The sequence below is a fragment of the Hemitrygon akajei genome, chromosome 9 (genome assembly GCF_048418815.1).
Source record: "Hemitrygon akajei chromosome 9, sHemAka1.3, whole genome shotgun sequence".
NCBI classification, from domain to species: Eukaryota; Metazoa; Chordata; class Chondrichthyes; order Myliobatiformes; family Dasyatidae; genus Hemitrygon; species Hemitrygon akajei.
Genome location: NC_133132.1, coordinates 71,374,397 through 71,402,256, shown reverse-complemented (window position 1 = coordinate 71,402,256; position 27,860 = coordinate 71,374,397). Strand labels below are relative to the sequence as shown.

Below are 27,860 nucleotides of genomic sequence, written 5' to 3'. Positions count from 1 at the left end.
AAGGGTACTAATAGTTCAGAAAATAGTCCAGAAAATCTTCTAATCCAGTGCTACCAAAGTCTGAAGCTGGCAAGATTATCAGGGTTTTATTGTACTCTGGTGCTAACATTTAAGGGAGCTTTGGATATCTTGGGATTGGTCTGAAACTGGACAGTTAAGGAAGCCTCTGCATCTATTGAAACAAACGTACAAGCTGTTTCGCACTTAATATTTGTATTTATTTTAACATAGCAAAAGATCCCAAAGGATTTCCAGGATCATTATTAAATAAGATTTGATCTGGAGCCCAAAAAGCAAACTTTTGGGCAAATTATTAAAAGCTTGGTCTAAACAATAGGTATTGTAGAGCAGTTAAATTTAAGAATAATCAAAAAAAATTAAAATGAGAAGACTGGAGGAGGATGTTAATTACAAAGATTTCACAAATTTACAGAAGGACAATGATAAAAGATGATGGAGATATTTGGATTTTAAAACTTGCTTCACCAGGGTGATGAGTAAACTGGACATCTCATGAATTAGGACAAGCAGCAGACTGGGGTGACCTCATCTCTGTGAAGGGTAGAATCCTTTTTCTTTGAACAAACCCAGCCCATCGTATGTTGGAATAGTTAAATCTAGAAATAACAAAGTATAGTTGTATATTTTGGTAGCTGCTGAACTGAGGAAAGGATGGAATCAGACAAGATTTTTGGAAATGGAAATAGACTGTGTTTTATGCTAATTATTTGCTAGCCATAGGGTAGTTACTTTATATCTAAAAATATATGACCAAATTTTGAAATTATACTTAATGTGTTTAGGGTTCTGAATGTTACAGATCCCACTACATTTACTAATCACTTATTATTTTATCAAAATAATAAACATTGTGAACATTTTCAGCATAGATCTTGGATTTTTTTTCTAAAATGGTTACAGAATCAGCAGCTGGAATGTGGTAACAGAATAGCTATTTACAATGTCAGTAATCCCGAGCCCTGCACAAATACTCTGGAGCACGCAAGTTCATTTTCAATCATGGCAATTCATATATTTGTTTATTTTTAAAAATCTGAAAATAAGCTTGTATTGATAAAAGCTGTTGTATTATGACTGTTAATGCAACAATAAATAATGCCCTGAAAAGATTGCAAACTGCTGTCATTACCCATGTGAACTCTATCCCATATTGTCTTCTGAAGTTTTCTACTAAGTTACTGCTGCATACTGCTCCTGATTAATGTTCAAAGTAAATTTATTATCAAAGTACATATATGACACCGTATGCAATCTGAGATTCATTTTCTTGCGGGCATGTACAATAAATACAAATACTTAATACTTTATTGTCACCAAACAATTGATACTAGAGCATACAATCATCACAGTGATATTTGTTTCTGCGCTTCGCGCTCCCTGAAGTACAAATCTAAGTAAATATAATAAAAATTTAAATTATAAATTATAATTAGAAAATAGAAAAGGGAAAGTAAGGTAGTGCAAGTCAGGTCCAGATATTTGGAAGGTACGGCCCAGATCCGGGTCAGGATCTGTTCAGCAGTCTTATCACAGTTGGAAAGAAGCTGTTCCCAAATCTGGCCGTACGAATCTTCATGCTCCTGAACCTTCTCCCGGAGGGAAGTGGGACAAAAGGTGTGTTGGCTGGGTGGGTCTTGTCCGTGATTATCCTGGCAGCACTGCTCCGACAGCGTGTGGTGTAAAGTGAGTCCAAGGATGGAAGATTAGTTTGTGTGATGGGCTGGGCTACGTTCACGATCTTCGGCAGCTTCTTCCGATCTTGGACAGGACAACTTCCGTACCAGGTTGTGATGCACCCTAGAAGAATGCTCTCTATGGTGCACCTATAAAAATTAGGGTTTTAGGGGACAGACCAAATTTCTTCAGTTTTCTCAGGAAGTAAAGGCGCTGGTGGTCCTTCTTGGCAGTGGACTCTGCTTGATTAGACCAAGTCAGGTCATTTGTGATATTCACCCCGAAAGCTTTTGACCCATTCCACCTGCGCACCACCAATGTAGATGGGGTTGTGTGGTAGAATCAATGAAAGGCTGCCCCGAAAAGTTTGGACAAACAGCCAAATAACCAATGAGCAAAAGAAAACAAGCAGTGCAAATACAAAAGGGAAAAAAAGGAACAATAATAATAAATAAATTAGCAAGAAATATCAAGAATATGAGACACTGAGATGCTTTTGAAAGTGTAAGAGTGCTTGAAAGCCTGTCCATAGGTTGTGGAAGCATTTTGGTGGTGGGTAAGTGAAGTTGAGTGAATTTATTCCCTTTGGTTCAAGAGCCTGATGGTTGAGAGTAAATAACTGTTCCTGATTATGGTGGTGTGGGTCCTGACTCTCCTGTACCTTCTTGATGGCAGCAGCAAGGAAACAGCATGGCCTGCATTGTGGGGGTCCCTGAAAATGGATGCTGCTTTCCTGCAACAGCACGCTCTGTAGATTTGCTCAAATGGTGGGGAGGGCTTTACCCATGATTGACTGAGCCATATCCACTACTTTTTGTGAGATTTTCCATTAAAGGGCATTGGTGTCTCTATACAAAGTTGTGATGCAACCAGTACTCTTCACCACACATCTATAGAAATTTGTCAGTTTTAGGTGACGTTGCCAGATCTTTGCAAACTTCTAAAAAAGTACCTCTGAGTTCCAGATCATGCTTCAAGAAGGAAGTCCACCACCCTATTACACAATTGGGGATTAGTACTAATAGGGATGTTTAAGAGTAACAACTACATCACAAAAATGAATATTTGAAAATACTAAAGAATATATTTTCGAGTACTGAAATAAATGTATATCATAGGCCAGTGAGCCTGACATCAGTAGTGGGAAAGTTACTGGAAAGTATTCTAAAGGTCCAGGCATAGGAGTATTTGGATAAACATAGTCAACCTAGCTTCATGCATGGTGCATCGTGTCTAACATATTTTTGAGGAAGTTACCAGGAAAGTTAATGAAGGCAAGGTGGTGGATGGTGTCTACATGAACTTAGAAAGGCATTTGACAAGGTCCCCCCTGGGAGGTTAGTCAAGAAGGCTCAGCCACCAGGCATTCAAAATGAGATAGTAAATTGGATTAGACATTGGCTTTGTGGGAGAAGCCAAAGGATGATAGTAGCTGGTTGCCTCTCTGACTGGAGAGTCCTGTGACTAGAGGAGTATTGCAAGGATCGGTACTTGGTGCTTTGTTGTTTGTCAGCTATATCAATGATATAGATGATAATGTGGTTAATTGGATCAGCAAATTTGAGCAAATGACGCCAAGATTGGGGGTGTAGTGGACAGTGAGGAAGGCTATCATGGCTTGCAGTGGGATCTGGACCAGCTGAAAAAACGGGCAGAGAAATGGCAGATGGAATTTAATGCAGACAAGTACAAGGTGTTACACTTCGGTAGGACCAACCAGAGGTGATCTTACACAGTGAATGATGAGGCACTGAGAAGTGCAGTAGAACAAGGGATCTGGGAATACAGGTCCATTATTCCTTGAAAGTGTCATCATAGGTAGATAGAGTAGTAAAGAAAGCTTTTGACACATTGGCTTTCATAAATCAAAGTATTGAGTAAAGGAGATGGAATGTTATGTTGAAGTTGTACAAGACATTGGAGAGGCCCAATTTGGAGCTTTGTGTGCAGTGTTGGTCACTATCAACAGGAAAGATGTAAATAAGGTTGAAAGTGCAGAGAAACTTTACAACGATGTTGCTGGGTCTGGAGGACCTCAGTTATATGGAAATATTGAATAGTTTAAGACTTTATTCCTTAGAACATAGAAGATTGAGAGGAGATTTGATATACAAAATTCTGAGGGGTATAGATAGGTAAATGCAAGCAGGCTTTTTCCACAGAGGTTGGGTGCAGCAACTGGAGGTCATTGTTTAAGGGTGAAAGGTGAAAAATTCAAGGGAAACATGAGGGGAAACATCTTCACACAAAGGATCAGGGAGGCTCTATTTCAACATTTAATAGAAGTTTAGATAGGTACATGATAGTAGAGGTATGGAAGGCTATGGTTCCAGTGCAGGTCAATAAAAGTAGGCAGTTTAAATAGTTTGGCACAGACTAGATGGGCTGAAATGCCTGTTGCTGTGCTGTACTTTTCTATGGCTCTATTGTAATGAGGCTTACAGTAGATTCAGCTTACAAAACAGGTAGCTATTCCATTTATTGAACAAAGACAAAAAGAGACATCTTAAAATATCCTTGTGGGACAAATCAGAACTATTAATTATTTCCCCTCTGATAAATGAGGGGGCAACATCCAACATGTGTAGTGTTACATCTGCCTATCAAAGAGTTGCAATCCATTTATACTTTATGCAGGTCAGTTTGTGCAATGGAATACTAACTGTGTCATAACTTTAAAATATGATTTTAAGTCTATTCATTTACTTTAATTGCATTTATTTGTTCTCATTCATAGATTTTGGGATATTTCCAAGCCTGACTCAGTGCTTGAAACACTGGAGCACCACACAGAATTTGTATGTGGGCTTGATTTCAGCGTACATATCCCTGGTCAGGTACGTGACTAACTGCTTCAATGACTGGTCAAAATGAATTAGTTCAAAATCTGCAAACAAACTCCAGATCCCTGATTTGGAACAAACTAGCAGAGCCAAAATGCTGAAGGGGAATTACCTAGTAAAGCTAAATAAAACAGGACATTTTTTCAGCTTGTGCGTCTACTCTGACTTCATAACTAAATTCGATTTTCTTTGTATTTTCATGGGCAACTTGATTCCATGTATTTTGGACTTGGCTGCACAGACAGTATCTGATCACAGAGTGATGTTTTGGGGCAGTGGAACAATGAGTCATGCTTTCCACTCCAGACCATTATCTGCCATGTTCTACAGGAAAATCATTGTGTATAACACAAAGTTTAGCTGTGATGTCTTCGATACTCAAATAACTTGCTGTCATTAGTTAACAAGGTGCACTATCAGAATTTACTTGTTTTTCAAGGCACTAGTCTTACAGAGGACAGTAGGAAAGTGAAAAAAGAAAATCATTAACTATGTGCTTGACAATAAAACTTCTCAGTAATAACCATATGAGGTTTTAAAAGGCTATATGACTTTGTGCAATCTGTGTAATTTGAAGCAGCTGCTCAACTCTGAAAAGCCAGAATTAGGTATGCATCATCTGAACTGTATCATTGTGAACACAAAACTCTCAATAGGTGTAGGGACAATGTTTGTAGTTTACTGCTGATATTTAATTGTGTGCAAGATGGTATCACTATTACCGTAAAGAAATCAGTTACACTGTGTATTTGCTTAACAACAATGCACAAATAATGATCTCATCAGATTTTGTGCTTAGTCAGAGGTGTAGTCAGTGTGCACAGAAAACAGAATTAAAGACTTTTCCTGTACTTCAACTCCTATTTCTCGAAGAAAGAATATATAGTTAGTGAATTAGCTCCATAATCTATAGCTGATTTATTAGATTGTCCCAAGAGCGTTGTGAAAGCTCCCTTGAGGCTGAGGATAAAGAACGTTGATGAATTGGAGACAGCAGCCATGGAAGCAGAATTAAATCAGTTAATGGATCAGTTATAGTGTTCCTGAATGAATTAATGTAGAGCCAAATGTTGGCAACATTCACTGCAGACTTATCAAAATGAACAAACACGATTAAGATAAGTGTAGGCGGTTAGATTCCACCATCACATTTTGTAATTAAATGCTAGGTGAAGAAAAACTACACTGCTGCATTACAGTCAAGCAATTGATTAAAAATGAAAGTGATTAGAATATGCTGAGGTAGGGATTGAACATTTTAAATACTTCCCTACATCATTTTCATTGTTTTGCATTCACTTTGTTGCTGGAATGGGCATTAGGTATAGGAGTGTGTCAGCCTAGTGAAATCTACTCTGTGGCAGAGGCAGATTACTCAGGTTATGAACAAGCAACAGAGTGAATTTACTTAAAACATACTTAACCTGTTTCTGCTCAGGTATTCATCTGGGCTGATTTTCAGTAGGGAAGTCAGCACCTTACTGATTTCAATCTGTTAATGTTTGAAGGGAAGATTAGACGAGGATGAGTGTACATCCAGGCTTCAATAAACATAAATGATTCTGTCCAATTTCCAACAAGATTCCACCATCAGATACACCTTTCTATCACCTCCCCGTTAAGCATTCTGGAGCAACCATGTCCTCGGTAACTCACTGGTCCTCTCTTACCACTCCCTTCAGTCAGACACTTCCCCATGCAAATGCAGGAGATGTACACCTTCTTCCCATGATCTAAATGAAGCACTTGCACATCTTCCAGTCAGGCATATGGCACTAACATTCACAACTTGGTATCCTCTATATGTAGAAACCAACAAACAGTTTGGGTAACCACATTGGAAAGCAGCTGTGGTAAGTCCGCAGTCGTGACTCTGGCCCCATGTTGCCTGCAACTTAGATTTTCTGTCCTGCTCTGATGTATTTGGCTGCTGTTGTTCCTTTTCATGCCTTGTGGCGCATCTGGTGGCATTCTTGCCATTTCCGTAGCATTTGACTATTTTTCACAAGGCTGAGTTGCTAGCTTGAAGCACAACCCAGCACAGAAGGAAAGCATGCAATGCGCTGGCTGGATTCGAACTTGGGACCATTTGTCTCAAAGTCTGATGGTGATGAAACTACAGGACTGGCTAGTAGTATCTGGCTGTGGCCTGCAATGATTTCCATTTTGTAGCATCTTTAATGCAGTGATATATTCCCAAAATTATTAAGAAGATTGTGAGTAAACAAAATACTGATGGGAAGTGGCATATTTATGTAGTTTAGGTAGACAACATGGCTGGGTCAAAAGTGGTTAAAAACTTACACTCCCACAGTAACCCCTCTCATTCACAGTTCTTTGCATTGCTCCAGTCTGCCTTTTCAGTTGACGTCTTCCTGAAGCATCATTTTAAGTATGTGATAGGATATTGTAAATCAGCATGCAATCCATTTTGGCATTTTTTTCTGCAAATGTGCTAACCCAAATGGACATGATGTCATCCCGACATCCACTTTTGTTGTTGTCATCATAGTTTGATATATTTTAATTGACCATTTTTTTAGATTGGTAATGATAGAACTATTTCTAACTTATGCATTCTGTTATACTTTCCTTACAGGTTGTTGATTGTGCCTGGGATGAGACTGTGAAGATCTATATTCCATCTTGCCTTACAGTTAGTCATTAAATTTGTCATCACTGTACAATTTAGTACATAATGTTCCACTTCACAAAACTATATTTCTGTATAAGACTGTATTCTTTATACACAGCTCATAATGAGCATTAGCTGTTATGTTGAGAAAATTTATAAAGCTCTTCAGCAGTTTTATACATAGGTGTGTATATATGCACACACACACACACATAGAGCGCTAAATGTATAGTTAAATATGTCTGCCGTGGATTGATAGGCACTTAAAGGAACTGTAAACTTCCATTTGTCCACATTGCAGAATGCTTGGGAAGGCAGTGGATAAAAAATACAACACTGGCAGTTTATTTATTTCTTGTGTTAATTCATGAGTAACCAGCTGCTGCAAAGGCTTTGAAACTATATACAAATTTGACTTTGTATATTTCATACTAAGTTAATACATTTTGCACTAATTCATTGTTCAACTAAGAGTAAATATCTGTCTTAGTTCTATGGTACTTCATCCAGACTGTTAAGATTAGACACTGCCTTAAAGTTAGCGTAACCAGGTCTTAATAGGTGGAGGGAAGTGTTGCTGCAAGATGAACTTCAGTCGACATTGGCTTGGAAGAATTATCATGAATATGTTTTCATTGTAATTGAAGAAAAAACAAATTTGAACTTTTGCTGCAGCAAGGGCTTTTCATTGTTCAGAATTTTAAATTATTTTTCTGTCTTGTTACAGTTACGGGTAATGTCATTGTTAACATTGACATGAAGTATATATTTATGTCAATAACATTCAAAGTAACTCACATATTCAGACTAACTTACTTGTTTTCTTGTCATCAGTAACACCAATTCTTATTTATATAGCATTTTCAATATGGAAAATAGATTGAGGCACTTCCAAGGTGCAGTTTTAAAAATGGTTAGTTTAGCCAAAGGTGAAGGTATTGACGCAGACTTTGCTTTTAAGTGGCTTCTCTCAGTTTGTCTCAGATATTTCCCTTTCTGCTTCAGCTCAATAATGATTTGTCCTTCAGGCTGTGGAAGGCTTGGTCATTCTCCACACCCCGCAGTACTCAGTCAAAACTCAAGTTATTTGCTTTATCAGGAAACTGCATTGCATCTGGTCAGCTTCCATCCTGAACCACGGTGTTATCTTTTAGGACAGCAGGGTTTCTCTGAGTTTTCCCATTTTCTTCCACATTCCAAAGTGGGGTGCAGCAATTTTTCCCAGTTTAGATAGGTAGCATGAACATTGGGGATGTTGATGAGCCTATCAGAGATTAGATTATAGGGGAAGAAGTGGTCGGTGTACTGATAGGAATGCACCGAGAGGAGGCATAGACTTGGTAGGCCAAATTGTTTCTTTCTGTGCATCTAATTTAAGAAATCACCCAGATACAGAGTTCCAAAACAATTTAAAAATACCCTCGTCATAATTAGGATTTGGCCTATTTCATCCAATTCTAAGGTTACAAATCATAGATTGCCATTTTCATGAACAATTTAAGATGAAATCCCTCGGTCAGCGTCTATTTATAACAATTCATCCTTTTGGTTATCCAGTCAGTTAGTTGTCCCTTTGAAGATTCCCCCTTACTCAGGAGGCTTATTATTAGGAGCCACATCAAATATTTCCTATACATCTTCGTCTGCATTGTTCTCCGTCTTTAAAAAAATATTTAATTCGGCTTACTTGTACTGCTAAGATTGCTGGATCAAATATAGAACCAAGTTTGATCTGTTTAATAGGACAGAGACATTTGCTGTGTTTTATACCAACTCTACAGTCCCTCCTTTTCACACCTGGTAATTTGCCTAAGTAAAATACTGCATAGTGCTATTCTGATTTCTTTGCAACATAGGGGTAATCAGGACACACAGCTTAGAAGAATCTGGGAATATCTTGGATTCATATTGGTGCAGGTGGTGTTGAGGAAGCAGGGAATTTGCAGAAGGACTTGGGCAGATAGGGAGAATGGGCAAATAAGTGGCAGAGGTTAATATAGTGTAGGGAAGTGTATGGTCATGACCTTTGGAATAAGGATTAAAGGTGTAGAGTATTTTATAAACACAGAAAATTTCAAAATCAGAGGTGCAAAGAGACATGGGAGTCCTTAAGCAGGATTCCTGATAGGTTAACTGACAGGTTTAGTTGAAGATAATGCAATGTTAGCATACAATTGAAGAGAATTAGAATATAAAAGCAAGGATGTAAAGCTGAGGCTTTATAAGGCATTCGTCAAATGGCACGGGATATTGTAAGCAATTTTGGGCCCCTTATTTAAGAAAAGATGCACTGGCATTTGAGTGGGACCAGAGGAGGTTCATAAGAATCATTTCAGGAATGAAAGGGTTAATATATAAGGAGTGTTTAATGGTTCTGGGCCTGTACCAACTGGAGTTTAGAAGAATGAGGGGGTTGTCATTAAAATCTATTAAATATTGAAAGTCCTAGATAGAGTGGAAGTGGAGAGGATTTTTCCTATTGTGTGGGAGTCTAGGCCCAGAGGGCACACCCTCAGAATAGGTGGATGTCCATTTAGTACAGTGATGAAAGAGGTATTTCTTTAGACAGATGGCAGTGAATCTGTGTAATTTATTGCCACAGACAGCTGTGGAAGCCAAGTCATTGGGTATATTTAAAGCAGAGATTAATAGATTATTGATTATTCAGGGCATCAAAGGTTATAGGGAGAAGGCAGGAGAATAGGGTTGAGAGGGATAATAAATAGGCCATGATGAAATGATGGAGCAGATTCAATGTGCTGAATTCTGCTCCTATGTCTTATATTACCCAGTCTCACTTTGGAGTCATCAGAGAACTTCACAGCGCGTCTGGTGATTCCTCCAACTGCCCTGAGGTGTGGTCATTATCTTTGGTCATTCTACATCTGACTTCTCAAGTTTATGCTGCATTACTGAACCAGCTTGAACCTTATTGCAGCAACCTGGCCACTACATTACAGAAGCTCAGTCAGATTTTGTAACACTGGTAATATCCTTCCATCTGATATCCTTCATTCTGGGCAAGAGCAACCTCATAATATTTCTTGACATAATATACAGCAGCATAAGCAAGCATTGCCCCTTATTGTTTTCTTAACCTGATTTTAATGGATCCCAGTTTAACCTGCAAAGGAATCCTCTTGGACACCCTGATCTTTGATATTTGATCATGCCCTATTTAATTTTACAAGCAACCTACTGATCCACAGAGCTTTGTTAAATCTGTTCTAGATAAAATTACATTTTATATTTATTACTTGTCCTCGTCCAATTTCAAAGTTCAAATTTCAAAGTAACTTTATTATCAAGGTATGTATATGTTCATGTATGTATATGTATATGTTCAATTCATTTTATTGTGGGCATGTACTGTAGATACAAAGAAGCACAATTCAATCAATGAAAAACTACAAAAAGCAAAGATGGACAAATAGCCAATGAACACAAGAAGGCAAAATGTACAATGACAAGTAATAATATTTAGAACATTGAGTAGTCATTGAAAGTAAGTCCATAGGTTGTGGCATAGTTCAGTGTTGAGGTGAGTGAAGCTGTATGGGTTTAGAAGCCTGATGGTTGAAGGGCAATAACTGTTCTGTACCTGGTGGTGTGGGACTCAGAGCTTCTATACCTCCTTCCTGATGTCAGCAGTGAGAGGAGAGCATGGCCTGGGTGGCGAGGGTCTTTTTGATGCTGCTTTCTTGTGGCAGCACTCCTTGTAGATGTTTTCAATGTGGGGAGGGTTTTTCCTGTGATAAACTGGGCTGTATTTACTACTTTTGTAGGCTTTTCCATTAATGGGCATTGGTGTTTCCATGCCAGGCCATTATGCAACCAGTCAGGATACTCTCCATTGTGCAACTATAGAAGTTTGTCAAAGTTGAAAATATAACATGCCAAATCCTTGCAAACTTCTAAGAAAGTAGAGGTGCTGCTGTGCCTTCTTTGTAATGGCACTTACATAATGGTCCCAAGAGAGATTGTCTGAAATAATCCTAAAGAATTTAAAGGTACCAATCCTCTCCATTTCTGATCTCCTGATGAGGACTGACTCATTGGTCTCCAGTTACTTTCTTCTGTAGTTAATAATCAACTCTTCGGTTTTGCTGATGTTGAGTAAGAGGTGGTTTGTGTGGCACCACTCAACCAGATTTTCAGTCCACCTGGTTCAGTACTTGTTGAATGTTACCCATATACCAATTACCTAAAATTCTAACAAATGTTGTTTGATGCTTCAGTTTCTCTTTTGAGCTGTCTGTCTCTTAGTCAATATTCTGTCCCAATAGTTTCAAGTAGTATATTTTGTTAACATGTTACTGGTAGAGTTAATGCAGTTGCTTTCTTTGAAACCATCTGCCATCTACCAACACAACACCACATCCTTACAAAATAAATTTATACTTGGTGACTTTCACATGTACAAGAAGCCAAAGTGTAGACATCTTGGGCAGTGATCAGGTATTGTCCTGTAATGCTGGATAACATAGTTAAGGAGGGTGGAAAATAGGAGGTCAAATTATTAAATTGTCAAATCTGGTATTCCTAACGACTTGATGTTGGCACTACAGTGATGTGGTTAGCCCAACAGTATTACAGCTTGGGGTGTTTGAGTTTGGAGTTCAGTTCCCAACATAATCTGTGAGGAGTCTGACCTGCTCCCTGTGTAATGCGTAAGTGTTCTCCAGATCTTCTGGTTTCCTCCCACAGTCAAAAGGCATGCTGGTTAGTAGGTTATTTTTGTCATTGAAAATTGTGCTGTGATTGGGCTAGGGTTAAATCAGGAGTAAATCGGATTGCTTGTTGATGTGGCACAAAGGGCTAGAGAGGCTTATTCCATGCTGTATCTCTAAATTTATCAACAGAGGAGCAGTGTCTGAACTATTGGAAAAAACACCTAGAAAGAATGACAAAAATTGAACAATGCAAGTTTAATTTCTATAAGAAAGCCGAGAGTACAAGTTGTTGTGTCCAAGTATTAGCACTCATGAAAGAAAATTGTGACTAGTGAAGGGCAGCGTTGTGGGCCTAAATCTTCAACTGTTCAAAGTAAATTTATTGTCAAAGTACATACAGTGGCATGCAAAAGTTTGGGCACCCCAGTCAAAATTTCTGTTACTATGGATAGTTAAGTGAGTAGAAGATGAACTGATCTCCAAAAGTCATTAAGTTAAAGATGAAACATTCTTTTCCACATTTTAAGCAAGATTAATGTATTATTTTTGTTTTGTACAATTTTAGAGTGAAAAAAAGGAAAGAAGCACCATGCAAAAGTTTGGGCACCCCAAGAGATTTGAGCTCTTGGGGTGCAGATAACATTTACCAAGGCCTCAGACCTTAATTAGCTTGTTAGGGCTATGGCTTGTTCATAGTCGTCATTAGAAAAGGTGGGGTGATGCAAATTTCAAAGCTTTATAAATACCCTGACTCCTCAAACCTTGTCCCAACAATCAGCAGCTACCTAGCACTCTGAAAATTAAAATAAATGATGCCCACAAAGCAGGAGAAGGCTATAAGAAGATAGCAAAACGTTTTCAGGTAGCCATTTCCTCAGTTCATAATATAATTAAGAAATGTCAGTTAACAGGAACGATGGAGGTCAAGTTGAGGTCTGGAAGAGCAAGAAAACTTTCCGAGAGAACTGCTGGTAGGATTGGTAGAAAGGCAAATCAAAACCCGTTTGACTGCAAAAGACCTTCAGGAAGATTTAGCAGACTCTGGAGTGGTGGTGCACTGTTCTGCTGTGCAGTAACACCTGCACAAATATGACCTTCATGGAAGAGTCATCAGAAGAAAACCTTTCTTGCATCCTCACCACAAAATTCAGCATCAGAAATTTGCAAAGGAACATCTAAACAAGCCTGATGCATTTTGGAAACAAGTCCTGTGGACTGATGAAATTAAAATAGAACTTTTTGGCCGCAATGCGCAAAGGTATGTTTGGAGAAAAAAGGGTGCAGAATTTCATGAAAAGAACACCTCTCCAACTGTTAAGCATGGGGGTCAATCAATCATGGTTTGGGCTTGTGTTGCAGCCAGTGGCACGGGGAACATTTCACTGGTAGAGGGAAGAATGAATTCAATTAAATACCAGCAAATTCTGGAAGCAAACATCACACCGTATATAAAAAAGCTGAAGATGAAAAGAAGATGGCTTCTACAACAGGATAATGATCCTAAACACACCTCAAAATCCACAATGGACTACCTCAAGAGATGCAAGCTGAAGGTTTTGCCATAGCTCTCACAGTCCCCCGATGTAAACATCATTGAAAATCTGTGGATAGACCTCAAAAGAGCAGTGTTTGCAAGACCTGTGCTGTTAACGTACAATTTTGTGATTAATCCTGGACATATTCTTTGATTTAAATCCACTTCCTTTTGTTTCAATAGTGTTAGCCAGGTCTTGTAACAGCTGAATATACATCTGAACTGTTCTATTCTTGCTACCTGCAGCTAGCCACCATTTTACTCCGATTAGTGTCCTATTTGCCTAGAATCAGAAAAGATGTTTATAATCAGCTGTCAAAGAAGTGCTATAAAAGTTAACTATTAACAATGTTATGGCCACTCAACAGTGATTATCAGGGAAATTTGTTACAGTTCATTGAGACCACTCTCTGCGTGAAGTACAGATACTATGATCTGTGCTCCGTTTAGACAGGTCAACTTGTATCTTGAGCTTGAGTATCTTGTATCTTGAGTTTTATTTTAGACTTTTGGGAAGAGGATTCTGGTTAGGACTGTGAATCTGTTACTGTGGATCACCAAAATACCAAATCTATATTTTAATTTCAGTGATGCCTACACAGGAGAATAAATCGAATCAGTCTGCATTTCTGGAAGGATCAAGAAATGAATAAACGGTGACCTCATTGAAACCTATCGAATTGTGGAATGCCTGGATAGAGTGGATGTGAAGAGGATGTTTCCTAAGGTGGGAGAGTCTAAGACCAGAGGGCACAGCTTCAGAATAAAATGGCGTCCTTTTAGAATGGAGATGAGGATGAATTTCTTTAGTCAGAGAGTGGTGAATCTGTGGAATTCTTTGCCACAGACAACTGTGGAGGACAAGTCTTTATGTATATATTTAAGGCAGAGGTTGATAGACTCTTGATTGGTCAGGGCATGAAGGGATAGAGGGAGAAGGCAGGAGGTTGAGGCTGAGAGGAAAATTGGATTTGCCATGATGAAATGGTGGTGTAGACTCACTGGGCCAAGTGGCTTAATTCTGCTCCTATATCTTGTGGTCTTAACTGTTGTCAGCAACCCAGCTTCAACCACTCTTACAGGCAGTACATTCCAGGTACTTAACATCCTACAGGTGAAGAAACTCCCCCTCAGATCTCTTCTAAATCTCTTCCCCCTTATCTAAACCTATGGTCTGTAGTTTTATTTATCTCTAATATGAACTGCCTTGCAATATACCCTGTCTATACACTAAACAATTTTATTTACTTCAATCATATCTTCTCTTAATGTCCTCTGCTCCAGGGAGAACGGACTGAGCTTCTCCAGTCTAATTCCAAGTAACAACATGGTGAATCTTCATTGCACCCTCTCCATATGATCACATCCTTCCAATGCCTTAATGACCAGAACAGCATGCAGTGCTCCATCTGAGATATGACCAAGGTTTTTAAAATTTAGAACTTAATCTCCATACCTCTGTATTCAGTGTCCTGACTAACAGAAGATAGATAGGTACTTCATCGATCCCAAAGGAAATTACAGTGTCACAGTAGCATTACAAGCACACAGATATACAAATATTAAAAGAGAAGTAAGAAACAAGAAAAAGTAAGTACCTCTAACATTCTAACTGGAGGAGGCCTTCACTTCCCTGGCTATAGGTTGACTTATTATAGAGTCTAATGGCTGAGGGTAAGAAACAGTTGTCTTAGTCTATTACTAAAAGTGCTCCTCTGTTCAGCCAAGGTGACATGCAGAAGGTGAGAAACATTTTCCAGAATTACCAGGATTTTCCATAGGGTCATTTGTTCTACCACAGCCTCCAATGTGTTCAGTTTGACTCCTATAACAGAGACAGCCTTCTAATCAATTTATTGAGCCTGCTGGCATCACCCATGTTGATGCTATTGCCCCAGCACATCACCACATAGAAGACTGTATTGGCGACAGCAGACTGGTAGAACATGTGAAGGAGAGGCCTGCAAACTCCAAAGGACCTCAGTCTCCTCAGGAAGTAGAGGTGACTTTGGACCTTTCTTGTATACAGCCTCTGTGTTGGTGCTCCACTCAAGTCTGTCATCCAGATGTACCCCTCACTTGTAGCACCTCACCACATCCATGTCCTCCCCATCAATACTAACAGGGAGCAGTGCAGGCTTAGTCTTCTTCACCATCTCCTTTGTCTTACTGATGTTGAGCTGCAGATGATTAAGTTTGCACAATTTGACAGTCCTCCACCAGGGCCCTGTATTCATCTTCCCATCCTTCCTTTATATTTGCAGATGTCATGACTCAGTGTTGTATCTAAAATCTGAGATATACAGGGTAAACAGGAAGGTATCCAATGCAGTCCACTGTATGGCCCCAGTGCTGCTTATAGCCATGTCTGACACAACTCTGAAGCTGCACAATCTGTGGTCTGCCAGTCAGTCCATTATCCAGGATGCAATGGAAGTGCCCACTTGCATTGAATGAAGCTTTTCCCTCAGCAATGAGGGCTGCATGGTATTGAAGGCTCTTGAGAAATCAAAATCATGATCCTCACAGTGCTGCCCTGCTTATCCAAATGGGAGTTGGCTCAGTTCCACAGGTAGATGACAGCATCATCGACTAAGGTAACATGCTTTTCAAGCCATGTTATCAACATTTGTTGCCACCTTTAAAAATCTATGAACTTGAACTCCAGGTCCTTTTGTTCCATTCACAATGTATGTCCTAGCCTCAGTGGTAGCCACAAACCATCTTCTCTTATTTGTCAAGATTAAATTCCAACAGCCATTCACCCCCACCCCCTTGTCACCATAACCAAAATATGGATATCCTTCTTTGTCTCACATCGCTTAAAGATAATGCTTTAAAATGTTACTTAAAAGCTTTTTTTTGTTTTAGTTTTTGCTTTCTATGTATTGCATGCCAATATAACCTGAAGAGAATGCCTTGAGGTAGACATGGACCAAAATGATATTAATATTGTAGAAACCAGTTTGAGAGTCAGGCAGCTAAAGAAACCACAAGGAGAAAATGCTGGAAATTTTCAACAGATCAGGCAGCAGCTGTGGAACAGGGAAGTTAATGTCTCAGTTTGATGACCTTTCATTAAAAAGGTTCCAATGGAAGATCATTGATGAAATAAATTCTGTTTCTTGACTGATGTAACGCGAGTAATTCCAGCATCTTCTATTTTTGTAAACAGGAGATTCTGCAGATGCTGGAAGTCCAAAGCGACCATACCTCTTCCCACTCTCTATCTTGTAAAAATACCATTCCCTTTTCTGAGTTCCTTCATCTCTGCCTCATCTGTTCCCAAGATGAGGCATCTGACAAGGTACCCCATGCAAGGCTTATTGAGAAAGTAAGGAGGCATGAGATCCAAAGGCACATTGCTTTGTGGATCCAGAATTGGCTTGCCCACAGAAGGCAAAGAGTGGTTGTAGACAGGTCATACTCTGCATGGAAGTCGGTCACCAGTGGAGTGTCTCAGGGATCTGTTATGGGACCCATTCTCTTCAAGATTTTTATAAATGACCTGGATGAAGAAGTGGAGGGATGGGTTAGTAAATTTACTGATGACAAAAAGATTGGGGTGTTGTGGATAGTGTAGAGGGCTGTCAGAGGTTACAGCGGGACATTGATAGGATGCAAAATTGGGCTGAGAAGTGGCAGTTGGAGTTCAACCCAGATAAGTTTGAGGTGGTTCATTTTGGTTGGTCAAATATGATGGCAGAATATAGTATTAATGGTAAGACTCTTGGCAGTGTGGAGGATCAGAGGGATCTAGGGGTCTGAGTACAGAGGACACTCAAGGCTGCTGGCACAGGTTGACTCTGTGGTTAAGAAAGCATACGATGCATTGGCTTTAATCAAGTGTGGGATTGAGTTTAGGAGCTGAGAGGTAATGTTGCCGCTTTATAGGACCCTGGTCAGACCCCACTTGAAGTACTGTGCTCAGTTCTGGTCACCTCACTACAGGAAGGATGTGGAAACTATAGAAAGGGTGCAGAGGAGATTTACAAGGATGCTGCCTGGATAGGGGAGCATGCCTTCTGAGAATAGAGTGAGTGGACTTGGCCTTTTCCCCTTGGAGTGACAGAGGATGAGAGGTGACCTGATAGAGGTGTATAAGATGATGAGAGGCATTGATCGTGTGGATAGTCAGAGGCTTTTTCCCAGGGCTGAAATGGTTGCCACAAGAGGACACAGTTTTAAGGTGCTTGGAAGTAGGTACAGAGGAGATGTCAGGGGTAAGTTTTTTTAACATAGAGAGTGGTGAGTGTGTGGAATGGGCTGCCAGCAACGGTGGTGGAGTCAGATATGATAGAGTCTTTTAAGAGACTCCTGGACAGGTACATGGAGCTCAGAAAAATAGAGGGCTTTGAGTAACCCTAGGTAAAGAAATGTTCGGCACTGCTTTGTGGGCCAAAGGGCCTGATTTGTGCCGTAGGTTTTCTATGTTTCCTTTGCAGGACATCAGAGGTGTCCTCCTTCTTCAAAGGCTGGGGTTTCCCTTTCTCCACCATTGATTCTGCCCTCGTCTGCACTCACACCATCTTCCTACCCCCTTAACAGGGATAGAGTTCCTCTTGTCCTCACTTGCCATCCCATTAGCCTCCACACCCAACACACCGTTATCCACAACTTATATCTTCAATGGGACAGTGCCACCAACCATACCTTTACCTCCCCCCCACCTCCCGTTTTCCACAGGAATCATTCTGTCCTTGATTCTCTTGCCCAATTGTCTCCCCCCACTAATCTCCTCTTGGCACTTACCCCTGCAAGTGGCAGAAGTGTTATACCTGCTTATTCACCTCTTCCCTCATCTCAGCTCAGGGCCCCAAACAGTCCTTTCGCTGGAGACAGCAGTTCACCTATGAATCTGTTGGGTTGTCTATTGTATTCAGTGCTCCTCTACATTGATGAAACCCAATGTAAATTGGTGGAGCACTTTGTTGAGCACCTCTGCTCCAAGCACAATAAGCAGGATTTCCCTGTTGCCAACCATTTTAATTCCTATCTCCATTCCCATTCTGATATGTCAGTTCATGGCCTCCTCTTCTGCCACAATGAGGCCACAATCAGGCTGAAGGAGCAACACCTTATATTCTGTTTGGGTAGCTTCCAATCTGATGCCATGAACATTAATTTCTGCAGCTTCTGGTAATTGACTCCTGCCCCCTTGCCTTTTCTTTAATTCCCCACTCTGGCCTTTAGTCTCTACTCCTCACCTGCCTATCACCTCCTGCTGGTGCGTTCCTCCTTCCCTTTACCCCATGGTCCACTACCCTCTCCTATTGGATTCCTTCTTCTCCATCCCTTTACCTTTCCCACCCATGGCCTCCTAGCTTTTTACTTCAGACGCTCTTCCCCACCCACCTGACTTCAGCTATCAACTTTTAGCTTATCGTTCTCCCTCCCCCACCCTTCACCTTCCTTTCCAGTTCTGAAGAAGGGTTTCGTCCCGAAACGTCAACTGGCTATTTTTATTTCCATAAATGCTGCCTGACCTCTTAAGTTCTTCTGGCATTTTGTGTGCTGTTTTTCTATTTTTCCTTCAGATTTCCAGAATCCCTAGTACATTTCTTTTGATTTAATATTCACAGAGTACATAAAAGCTTTAGTTGTGAAACACTTGACCAAAAGTCTGCCTCGTTCCTGTTTAAGTTGCCTAGTGGAGTTTGCAATCCAGTCTAAAATTATATTTAGCTTTCATCCTGCCTTTGACGTCGTGCAGCGTGTCAAGAAATAAAAGTCAATAGAAATGCTTCCTTGGATTACTGTAAAATGGCACAGACTGACAGTACCAGTAGGTAGACAGCAAAAGTGAAACAATTTGGCATAAAGAATGAGAGGGAATATAGATGAATTCATACAAAGTGCTGGAAGAACTCAGCAGGCCAGGCAGCATCTAAGGAAAGCGACTTAGAGACCCCTCATTGAGTTTTAAAGTACATGTATCTGTGTGTATACAGAAGAGGCAGGTGATGTTGAGATAGTGGTAAGTAGGGCTTTGGGTTTCAGAAATAAAGGCACAGACTACAAAATGAGTGATACTGAATTTTATTAAAGTCTGATTAAATGGCAAATGCGATTTTGCTTTCATTTCTGGTTTAGACGCTTCCAAAAGCAAGTGAGTGCTAGAAAGCAGGAGGAACAGATTTACTAGAATGGTCAGCAAAATGGGGAAGCTGCGGCTGTTCACGTTGGAGCAAAGAAGATTAAGAAAAGGTTTGATAGAGGATAAATTAAGTTCCATGCAAGAAATATGTACCGTTAACAAACGGTTGCTAGGTCTGGAGGTACGGGTTTAAAATCCGAGAACAAACGGTAAAGCTCGGTCTCCTGCCTGTAGCGGTGCTGGAGGGCCGTAGAGAGACAATAGGTGATGTGGCTCTGGGGAAAGGCCTGGGGTTTTCGTGAACTCTCCTCCAGGAGCTGATGAGTACGCGTAACAGTTGGATTTCACCGCTGCCTCTGAGAAGTTCAATGTCAGCAAATGGACAGCCCGCCATTGTTACCAAAGGAATATTAAGGTTAAGTTAGGAAATTTCCCAGGTAATTGAAGCAGAGTCAGAAGAGATGATAGTGGTTTGATACGGGAACCTACAGCAATGGGAAAAGGCGGCGTGCTATTAATTTGCTGGCTCTGCTGAAGAATCTGCGCGGGCAATCCGAGTCAAATGGCCTTCGAGATGATTCTGAGAAATAAAAGCGAAGCGGAGGCAATGTATGGCGTAGCTCAAAAACGCGTTCTATACGGATTTCTACCCAGCTGGTCCATACCGACCGAGATATCCTACCCAGGATAATGTAGTCCAGTATAATTATGCGCGCGTCAGAAAGCAACACAGAAATCTGAAGAGAGCAGATTATGAAGTTCAGATCTTCATTTTCATCTGTTGATCCACAAGCTGCGACAACAGGTTAGCAAATGTGTCAAAATAGTTTATCGATTAAAAGGACGGTGATTGTAACCTCTAGAACATATAACGAGTAAGGAAGTACTCGTTTCTAATCATGGAATTTCCGGATTTCAATCGAGTGCAAAAACATTGATTCATGTCACAGATTTCATTCACTTTCCGTCGTCTGGTTTGAAGTCGGATATTGTGTTGGACGCATTTCTCTGGCATATTGACGATTCCTTATCTGTTAGTAACGCTACGTTGATGAAGCATAAAAGTACATCTTCGGAAGGAAGTTTAGCAGTTACAGCCCTTTGCACTACATCGACGTTTTGTAAAAATGGCAGAGCTGTAGGTACGAAGGGATACTACAACCACGTCCAATTTCTTATAGAATCAGTTTCTAGCGCGCCTCCCAGTCGGTGCCTGTAATCAGCAATAAAAGACAACACGACTCAGATCTTTGACTAACAGCCCCGTTTAGTGTTTTGATCACGGAAAGAAAATGTACTCAGCTAAAGGAGATAACATACTTTCAAGAGGGCAGATTATTTTCAGCACCTGACGAAGACGTGTTTTATTTTCGTCTAAACGTCGAACAGTTCGCGTAAATGTTAAAGGTTCAGGCTTTTGAGAGTGGTGATTGAATTCGGCATTAATCAACTGGCAGAGCACACACAAGACCGGTGAAGGGTCTCGGCCCGAAACATCGACCGTTCATTACCCTCCATAGAAGCCAGCTGACTTTCTGAGTTTTTCCAGCATTCTGCACATATTGCTCCAGATTTATAGCATCTGCAGTTTCACGTCTCCAACTTGACTGACGGCCCCCCCCCCCTCCCCGAGCAGTGACTCACCATTAATCGTGCAGTGGCGAAAAGAAATGTAAAATAAAAACACTCACTTAATTAAGTAAATGGGAAGCTGCATTTGTGACTGGTTTCCATGCGTCAACCCCCGGGATCATTCACATTTGACTTTGCAGCATTTTGAATGGTGGTCATTAATAAAGTGTTCAGTTGATCAGTTTCAGCCCCGGTCCTGTAAATGCTCCCGCCTCCGCCTTTAGTTAAATGAATGGAACCGTAGGGTGGGCGGTGCTTCAGCCGGAGTGTCTGTGGCAGTTGGTACCCAAAGGCTAGACCCATTGGTTTCACATCTGAAGCACCATGCACCTCTGCAAGGGCAGGACGCTCGGTATCTCGGTGGCTGTTGCCCACGGAGTGTTCTCAGGATCCTTGAACATTCTGCTGAAGATTCTTATTTCTCGGCACAATTTCATCTTTTTGACGCTGGTGCAGTTTCTGACGAGCAGCACCGCCGCTCTGACACTCGAGATCCTGAGGAGGCTGAGTAAAATAGACGTTCCGCCTTATAGTTTCAGTCTGGCCAAGGTCTTCGCCAGCGTCACGCTGCTGTCCACTCTGCAGTCCTGTTTGACTCTGTGGTCGCTCCGAGGCCTCAGTCTTCCCATGTACGTTGTTTTCAAGCGCTGTCTACCTCTCGTTACCTTAATCATAGGAGTTTTCCTGCTCAAGAACGGCACCCCCTCGATCGGTGTCGGTGTAGCGGTGCTGCTCACCACCTGCGGAGCCGCGCTGGCAGGTCAGTATTACCGGCGATCTGTCCCCAAGGTCCGAGACTCTCCTATCTCGCCGATTTGTAATTCCCCATGCAAATGCAGAGGACTCCAGTTGCCGTTAGTTTATTCACGGGCAATGCGCGAAAAATATAATGAAGGTTAATTGACAATGGCGAGATGTCCCGGAACTTTGTTCTTGCATTGCACGAACACAACGGAAAGGATGTAAAAATTCACAGGGATCAATCTGGTTGAATAACCCAAATAGCACTGACATCCAATCTAAAATCGACTAAAACTGAAAGGAATCTGCATGACATGTCTGTAAGATATATATAATGTCTATAAATCTTTTTAATGTTTTATAAATCTTTACTCTCCACACAGTCATTGTCAAATAGTTGATTAACGGCGTCAGTTAATAAAGTAATTAGCTGAATAGTATTTCTTTGTGTTTTATTACTAAACCCCTAGCTTCTCGCTCTGTTTGTTTGGTAACCAGGTACCGGTGTACTAAAGTGCAGCTGGTACAAGTTATTCGGCATGTTTCTCACAGGCCTGTGCTTTCCCCCAGGGGCTGGTGATCTTTCCGGGGAGCCAATCGGCTACGTGACCGGGGTATTCGCAGTGCTGGTACACGCCGCTTATCTGGTGGTGATTCAAAAGAAGGGCAGCGAGCATTCCTACGGCCCGCTGACTGCCCAGTATACCATCGCCGTCACCGCCTCGCCAATACTGCTGATCTGCAGCCTCGCCAGCCTGGATGTGGTCAATGTCTGGTCGTACCCGGGCTGGCTGGACCCCGCAGTCTGCTGCACCTTCGTCTCCTGCATCCTGATCGGCTGCCTCATGAACTTCACCACCCTGCACTGCACATACATCAACTCGGCGGTCACCACCAGCTTTGTGGGCGTGGTCAAAAGTGTGGCCACCATCACGGTGGGTATGCTGGCTTTCAAAGACGTGGTGCCAACCTCCCTGTTCATCGCCGGCGTGGTGGTGAACACGGTGGGCTCGGTCACCTACTGCGTGGTCAAATATTTCGACACGAGGCAGCAGGCCAAGTACGATGACCTGGAAGAACTGACCAAAGAGGAGGAGGAAGGACAGACTGAATCTCCCAGCGTTGCTCCCCAAGCGCTTGAACTGCAGGAAGTTCCCAGCGCCGAGTCTGAGGGGAGTGGAATCGGGCCCATAGAACCGCAGGCGCCCCACAACAATGCACTGACAGAAAACTACGTCGGTGTGTGGAGATTATTAAGACGGTTAACGGTTTCCGGGAAAGACCCCGCAGCTCAGTAAATCATCGAAACCTCACTCTTCGTTGCTTTGTGAAGGACCAGTGGTATCTATTATTCGGGGTCCCGGCGTTACTCCCGCCTTACCAACTGACAGAGCAGCGTGGAACAGATTACCAGCATCCTGCGCTATTATTTCTCAGATGCGAGGCGAAAACCAGACGTAAATCTCAATTACACTCGGAAGAATTATTGTTATGATTATGCGGATACTGTATTTACACGCCAGTCTGCTCTGTACGGGCAAGATCCCAGCCCGACTATGGGGAAACTCGCCACTCCTCCCCCCCCCCCCACTTCTCTTTCTCTCCACATTTCCCCAAGCAAGTGAAAAAATACCCCCCCCCCCCACCCCACCCCTGCCCCGGCGTTCAGCGACAGTAGGTCTACCGTTTACACAGCAGAGATTTATGAAACAGATCACCGACACCCACTGAATAGCACCGTGGGATGGGCAGGAGTGAATGTAAATCGAATAATGCACGTGAATATTTGCAATCCGGCAAATTAAACATCTAATTTTGATATTAAGTAGTGGCTACACAATGTCAGCGGAACTTCTTAATGAAATTTCTTCCACATTCTCCTCACAATCTCATCAAATTGAAAATTTATCCGGAGACAAAAAATATTTTTAGACGTGTTCATCTTCAGTTTCTATTTCTAATTGTAATTGTTAGATGGAGAACCCCCTCCAATCTTGTGTTCCGATTGTTAAGTGACAATGACAAAGTTTAAGATATGACACTATAAAGAAGAAAACAGATTTTACTTCTGTAATGCAGCTCCTTCAGGAGCTTCTATTCCTCCCGAAACCACCAGGGTTGAGAAGTATTCGGAAATGCCGACGCCTTTCTCGTCTCGTCCTGTCTCGCCGATCAACTGGCAGCTGTTGTGTCAAGTTACCTCATCGGCCGAACCAACTCGTGTAGTTTTCACAAACACAAGGGCTTCTGCAGATGCTGGAAATCCAAAGTGACACACACGGGATGCTGGAGGAATTCAGGTCAGGCTGCATCTATGGAGAAGAATAAAGAGTCGACGTTCCGGGCTGAGACCCTTCATCAGGACTGGAAAGGAAGGGGGAAGAATGTCCTTTCCAATCCAAATGAAGGGTCTCGCCCCTAAACGCCGATTCTTTTCCTTTCCGTAGATGCTGCCCGACCCACTGAGGTCCTCCAGCATTCTGTGTGCTAAACTTATATTTTTGTGTGAAGTTGGGGGTGCTCACGGAAGGGCATCGGTTTAGTAATTATGTGAAACAAAGATAAAATTGAAGACATTTTAGTTTTTTGTCTGCACTATATGTTTGCACGTACAGGTGAATTAATGAGGGTTTCTGTTCACGTGGAGAGAAAATGGGCAAACGAAAGTGTGGGTGGATGATTAAGTATGCAGAGATGGAGATGTATGTGACTGAGGTGAATCTGTAAAGAATATTATACATAAAATAGTTCTGAATACAAAACATATTTTGATTGGAAAATGCACTATTAATTTCAAAGTTATTTATAATTATATAAACTTTTTAAACACTTTGCAATTTTGTAAGACAAACTATCTCTGGTGATTCATTATTGAATACGAATTGTACAGAGTTTAGATGGTCCTGTTAAACTTTGCCATTAAGTTGCTTTAGGTATGCTGTTTTCCCTTTATTTTTGTATTTATTGCAGTTGCATTTTTTATATCTGCTATAGGGGGGAAAAAGTCGTTGTAGGTGCCGGGTTACATTTTTTTAATGCATTAACGAGACCAAATCTTTTGGTCCTCACTGTATAACAGTGAAATAATTTTTTTTAAAGCACACTTTTGCTTTGTTTGTTGGTTTCTCTTGAATCATGCTTTACATATGAAATATTTTGGTCATTAATTGCCTACGGTGGCCATAGCATTTCACAGTCAGTGAAGCTGCAAATTCATTGACATAGGTACAGAGAAGATGTCAGGAGTAAGTCTTTTACGCAGAGAGTGGTGAGTGCATGGAATGGGCTGCCGGCAACAGTGGTGGAGGCAGATACGATAGGGTCTTTTAAGAAACTCCTGGATAGGTACATGAAGCTTAGAAAACTAGAGGGCTATGGGTAACCCTAGGTAATTTCTATGGCAAGGACATGTTTGGTACAGCGTTGTGGGCCGAAGGGCCTGTATTGTGCTGTAGGTTTTCTATGGTTCTATGTTCTACCTCACCAATGCACATAATTTGTATATAACCATTGTTCATTCCTGATGAAGATACTCTATATTTCTGTGGAAACATGGTATAGTTCCTGTCAGAAGTTCTGGTACCATCAAATTTAAATACTCCTTTGGAGGTTTCAAGCCCAACCACATAATTCTTGTGCCTCCTATTCAATGTCTAGCAGAACATTGTCAATAAATACCCCATGGAAAGATTCTAGGTCTTTTTAAAACAACAGCTCAAGGAAGGCCACATCCTCATTTTCCTAACTGATCAAAGTCTCGTTGTAATCTCCCATAACCTTCTTTACTATCAATAACGCCTCCTAATTTCCTATCATCTGAAAATTCCTTGATCAATCATTGTGTATTCATTTCCAAATCCTTTATATAAATAATGAATAACGGGGTCCCAATACCAACCCCTGTGGCACACTACTAGTCTCGCACCTCCATTCTGAGAATAACCTTTAATCACTAGCCTCTGCTTCCTTCCTCTAAGCCAATTTTGATTCCACCTAACTAGCTCTCCATAGATTCAATGAGACCAAACCTTCCAGACCTGCCTGCCATTCAGGATCTTGCTGAAGGCCTTACTAAAGTCCAAATAGACAACATCCAATGAGTTCAGGGAAGAGAACAGTGATGTTGCAGCATATTGACTTTACAAGGAAGGCATTGTTCATGGCCTTGAAGTTCATCCCAAAGAAGAAAAAGCATTCTAACAGGAGAATGAAGCAATCGTGGCTGACAAGGGAAATCAAAGGCAGCATAAAAACAAAAAGGAGGGCATTAAATTTTGCAAAAATTGTTGTGAAGTTAGAGGATTAGAAAGTATTTTTAAAACCTACAGAAGTCAACTAAAGAACAATAAGGAGAGAAATGATGAATTGTGAAGGTAAGCTAGCCAATAACAGAAAAGAGGATATCAAAAGCTTTTTCAAATATATGAAGAGTAAAAGAAAGTCAAGAGTGGATATTTGATGCTAGAGAGAGAGTAATGGGGGACAAAGAAATAGTGGATACACTCTAAGTATTTTGAATTAGTCTTTACTGTAGAAGACAGCAGCAACATGCCAGAAATTTGAGAGTGGCAGGGTGCAGAAGTGAGTGTAGTTGCTATTACAAAGGAGACAGCACTTGGGATACTGAATTGTCTGAAGATAGACAAGTCACCTGGACCAAATTAACTACATCCCAGGATTCTGAAAGAGGTAGCCAAAGGGATTGTGGAGGAATTAATATTGATCATTGAAGAATCATCAGATTCTGGAATTGTTCTAGACAAATGGAAAATCAAAAATGTCACTTTACTCTTAAAGAAGGGAAGGAGGCAAAAGACAGCAAATTACAGGTGTGTTAGCCTGAATTAAGTGTCTTGTAAGATGATAGAGTTCTTTATTAAGGATGAGGTATTGGTGTATTTGATGCATGTGATAAAATTGGGCAAAGTCAGTATGTTTTCCTTAAGGGTAAATTTTGCCTTACAAATCTGTTGGAATTTATTGAGGAAAAAGAGCTTTGACCAGCAGCCAATCTGGACATTGGAAGTTTTGAGAGTAGGGGACTTCAATCAGGTGCACTGCCCAGGTACAAAAGGTAGCAGCGGGTTGCTACAGCAAAAAAGAGCTTTCACCAGCGTTTGGGAATCGATTAGCAAGAGCAAATGAAAGGCAGGGGAAGTGCAACGGCTATCATCTGAGTGGACAGAGTCAGAGTGGTAATCTGGAGGCTTTAGCTCTTTGAGGCTTCTGAGAAGAGAAGATTCAGTCGGAGAAAGGGAAAGCTCAAGGTTTTTGCCTTCCCTTTACATATGCTCAGCTAGGACATAAGAGATGCCAGGCAGGATAGTTGAATGCTTCTCTTGTGGGATGTGGGAAGGCAGGGAGACCTCCAGTGTCCCTGATGACTACAACTGTGAGATGTGCATCCAGCGGCAGCTTCAAACAACCTGTGTTAAGGAGTTGGAGGGGGGGATGACCTAACAGAGGAAGGTCACAGTGGTCGGGTCTCTGGCACTGAGTCTGCTTCTGTGTCTCAGAATGGAAGAGGGGAGAAGAGGAACGCTGTGGTGATAGGGGAATGGACAGGAGATACTGTGGGTGTGAACGAGATTCCCAGATGGTATGTTGCCTCCCGGGTGTCAGGGTCTGGGATATCTCAGATCCAGTCTTCAGCATTCTTAACTGGGTGAACAGCCAGAAGTTGTTATCCATGTAAATACCAATGACATGGGTAGGATGAATGACAAGGTTCTGCATAGGGAGTTTAGGGATTTAGGTGCTAAGTTAAAGGACAGGACCTCAAGGGTTGTGATCTCAGGATTGCTACCCATGCCATGTGCTAGTGAGGCCAGAACTGAGAAGATTATACAGTTTAATATGTGACTAAGGAGCTGGTGTAGGAGGGAGGGTGTAAGATTTTTGGATTATTGGGCTCTCTTCCAGGGAAGGTGGGACCTGTACAATAGGGATGGTTTGCACCTGAACTGGATGGGAACAAATATGATAGCAGGAAGGTTTGTTAATGCTGCAT

The 27,860-nt window shown here is 41.3% G+C and overlaps 2 protein-coding genes across 2 annotated transcripts in view; both read left to right on the top strand.

Annotated features, from left to right (window-relative positions):
- The window catches only part of pex7 (peroxisomal biogenesis factor 7), a 74,002-nt gene extending 66,652 nt beyond the window's left edge, over window positions 1–7,350 (top strand). The window contains exons 9-10 of the mRNA XM_073056294.1: window positions 4,433–4,532; window positions 7,138–7,350. Of these exons, the coding sequence (XP_072912395.1) occupies window positions 4,433–4,532; window positions 7,138–7,206 (169 nt within the window). The 3' untranslated portion in view covers window positions 7,207–7,350. The remainder of the gene's footprint in view (window positions 1–4,432; window positions 4,533–7,137) is intronic.
- A 732-nt stretch (window positions 7,351–8,082) lies between these two features.
- Window positions 8,083–23,423, top strand: slc35d3 (solute carrier family 35 member D3). The gene is made up of 2 exons (XM_073056293.1): window positions 8,083–21,869; window positions 22,421–23,423. Exons 1-2 carry the CDS (start codon window positions 21,434–21,436, stop codon window positions 23,146–23,148), a joined length of 1,164 nt encoding a protein of 387 aa, XP_072912394.1. The 5' UTR covers window positions 8,083–21,433; the 3' UTR covers window positions 23,149–23,423.
- The last annotated feature ends 4,437 nt before the right edge of the window (window positions 23,424–27,860 follow it).

What these genes read in the sequence shown, in the direction of transcription:
- slc35d3 (XM_073056293.1), top strand. Translation starts at nt 21,434, where the DNA reads ATGCACCTCTGCAAGGGCAGGACGCTCGGTATCTCGGTGGCTGTTGCC. An exon ending in CTGCGGAGCCGCGCTGGCAG is followed by an intron (nt 21,870 to 22,420) that starts GTCAGTATTACC and finishes GCTTTCCCCCAG; the next exon opens with GGGCTGGTGATCTTTCCGGG.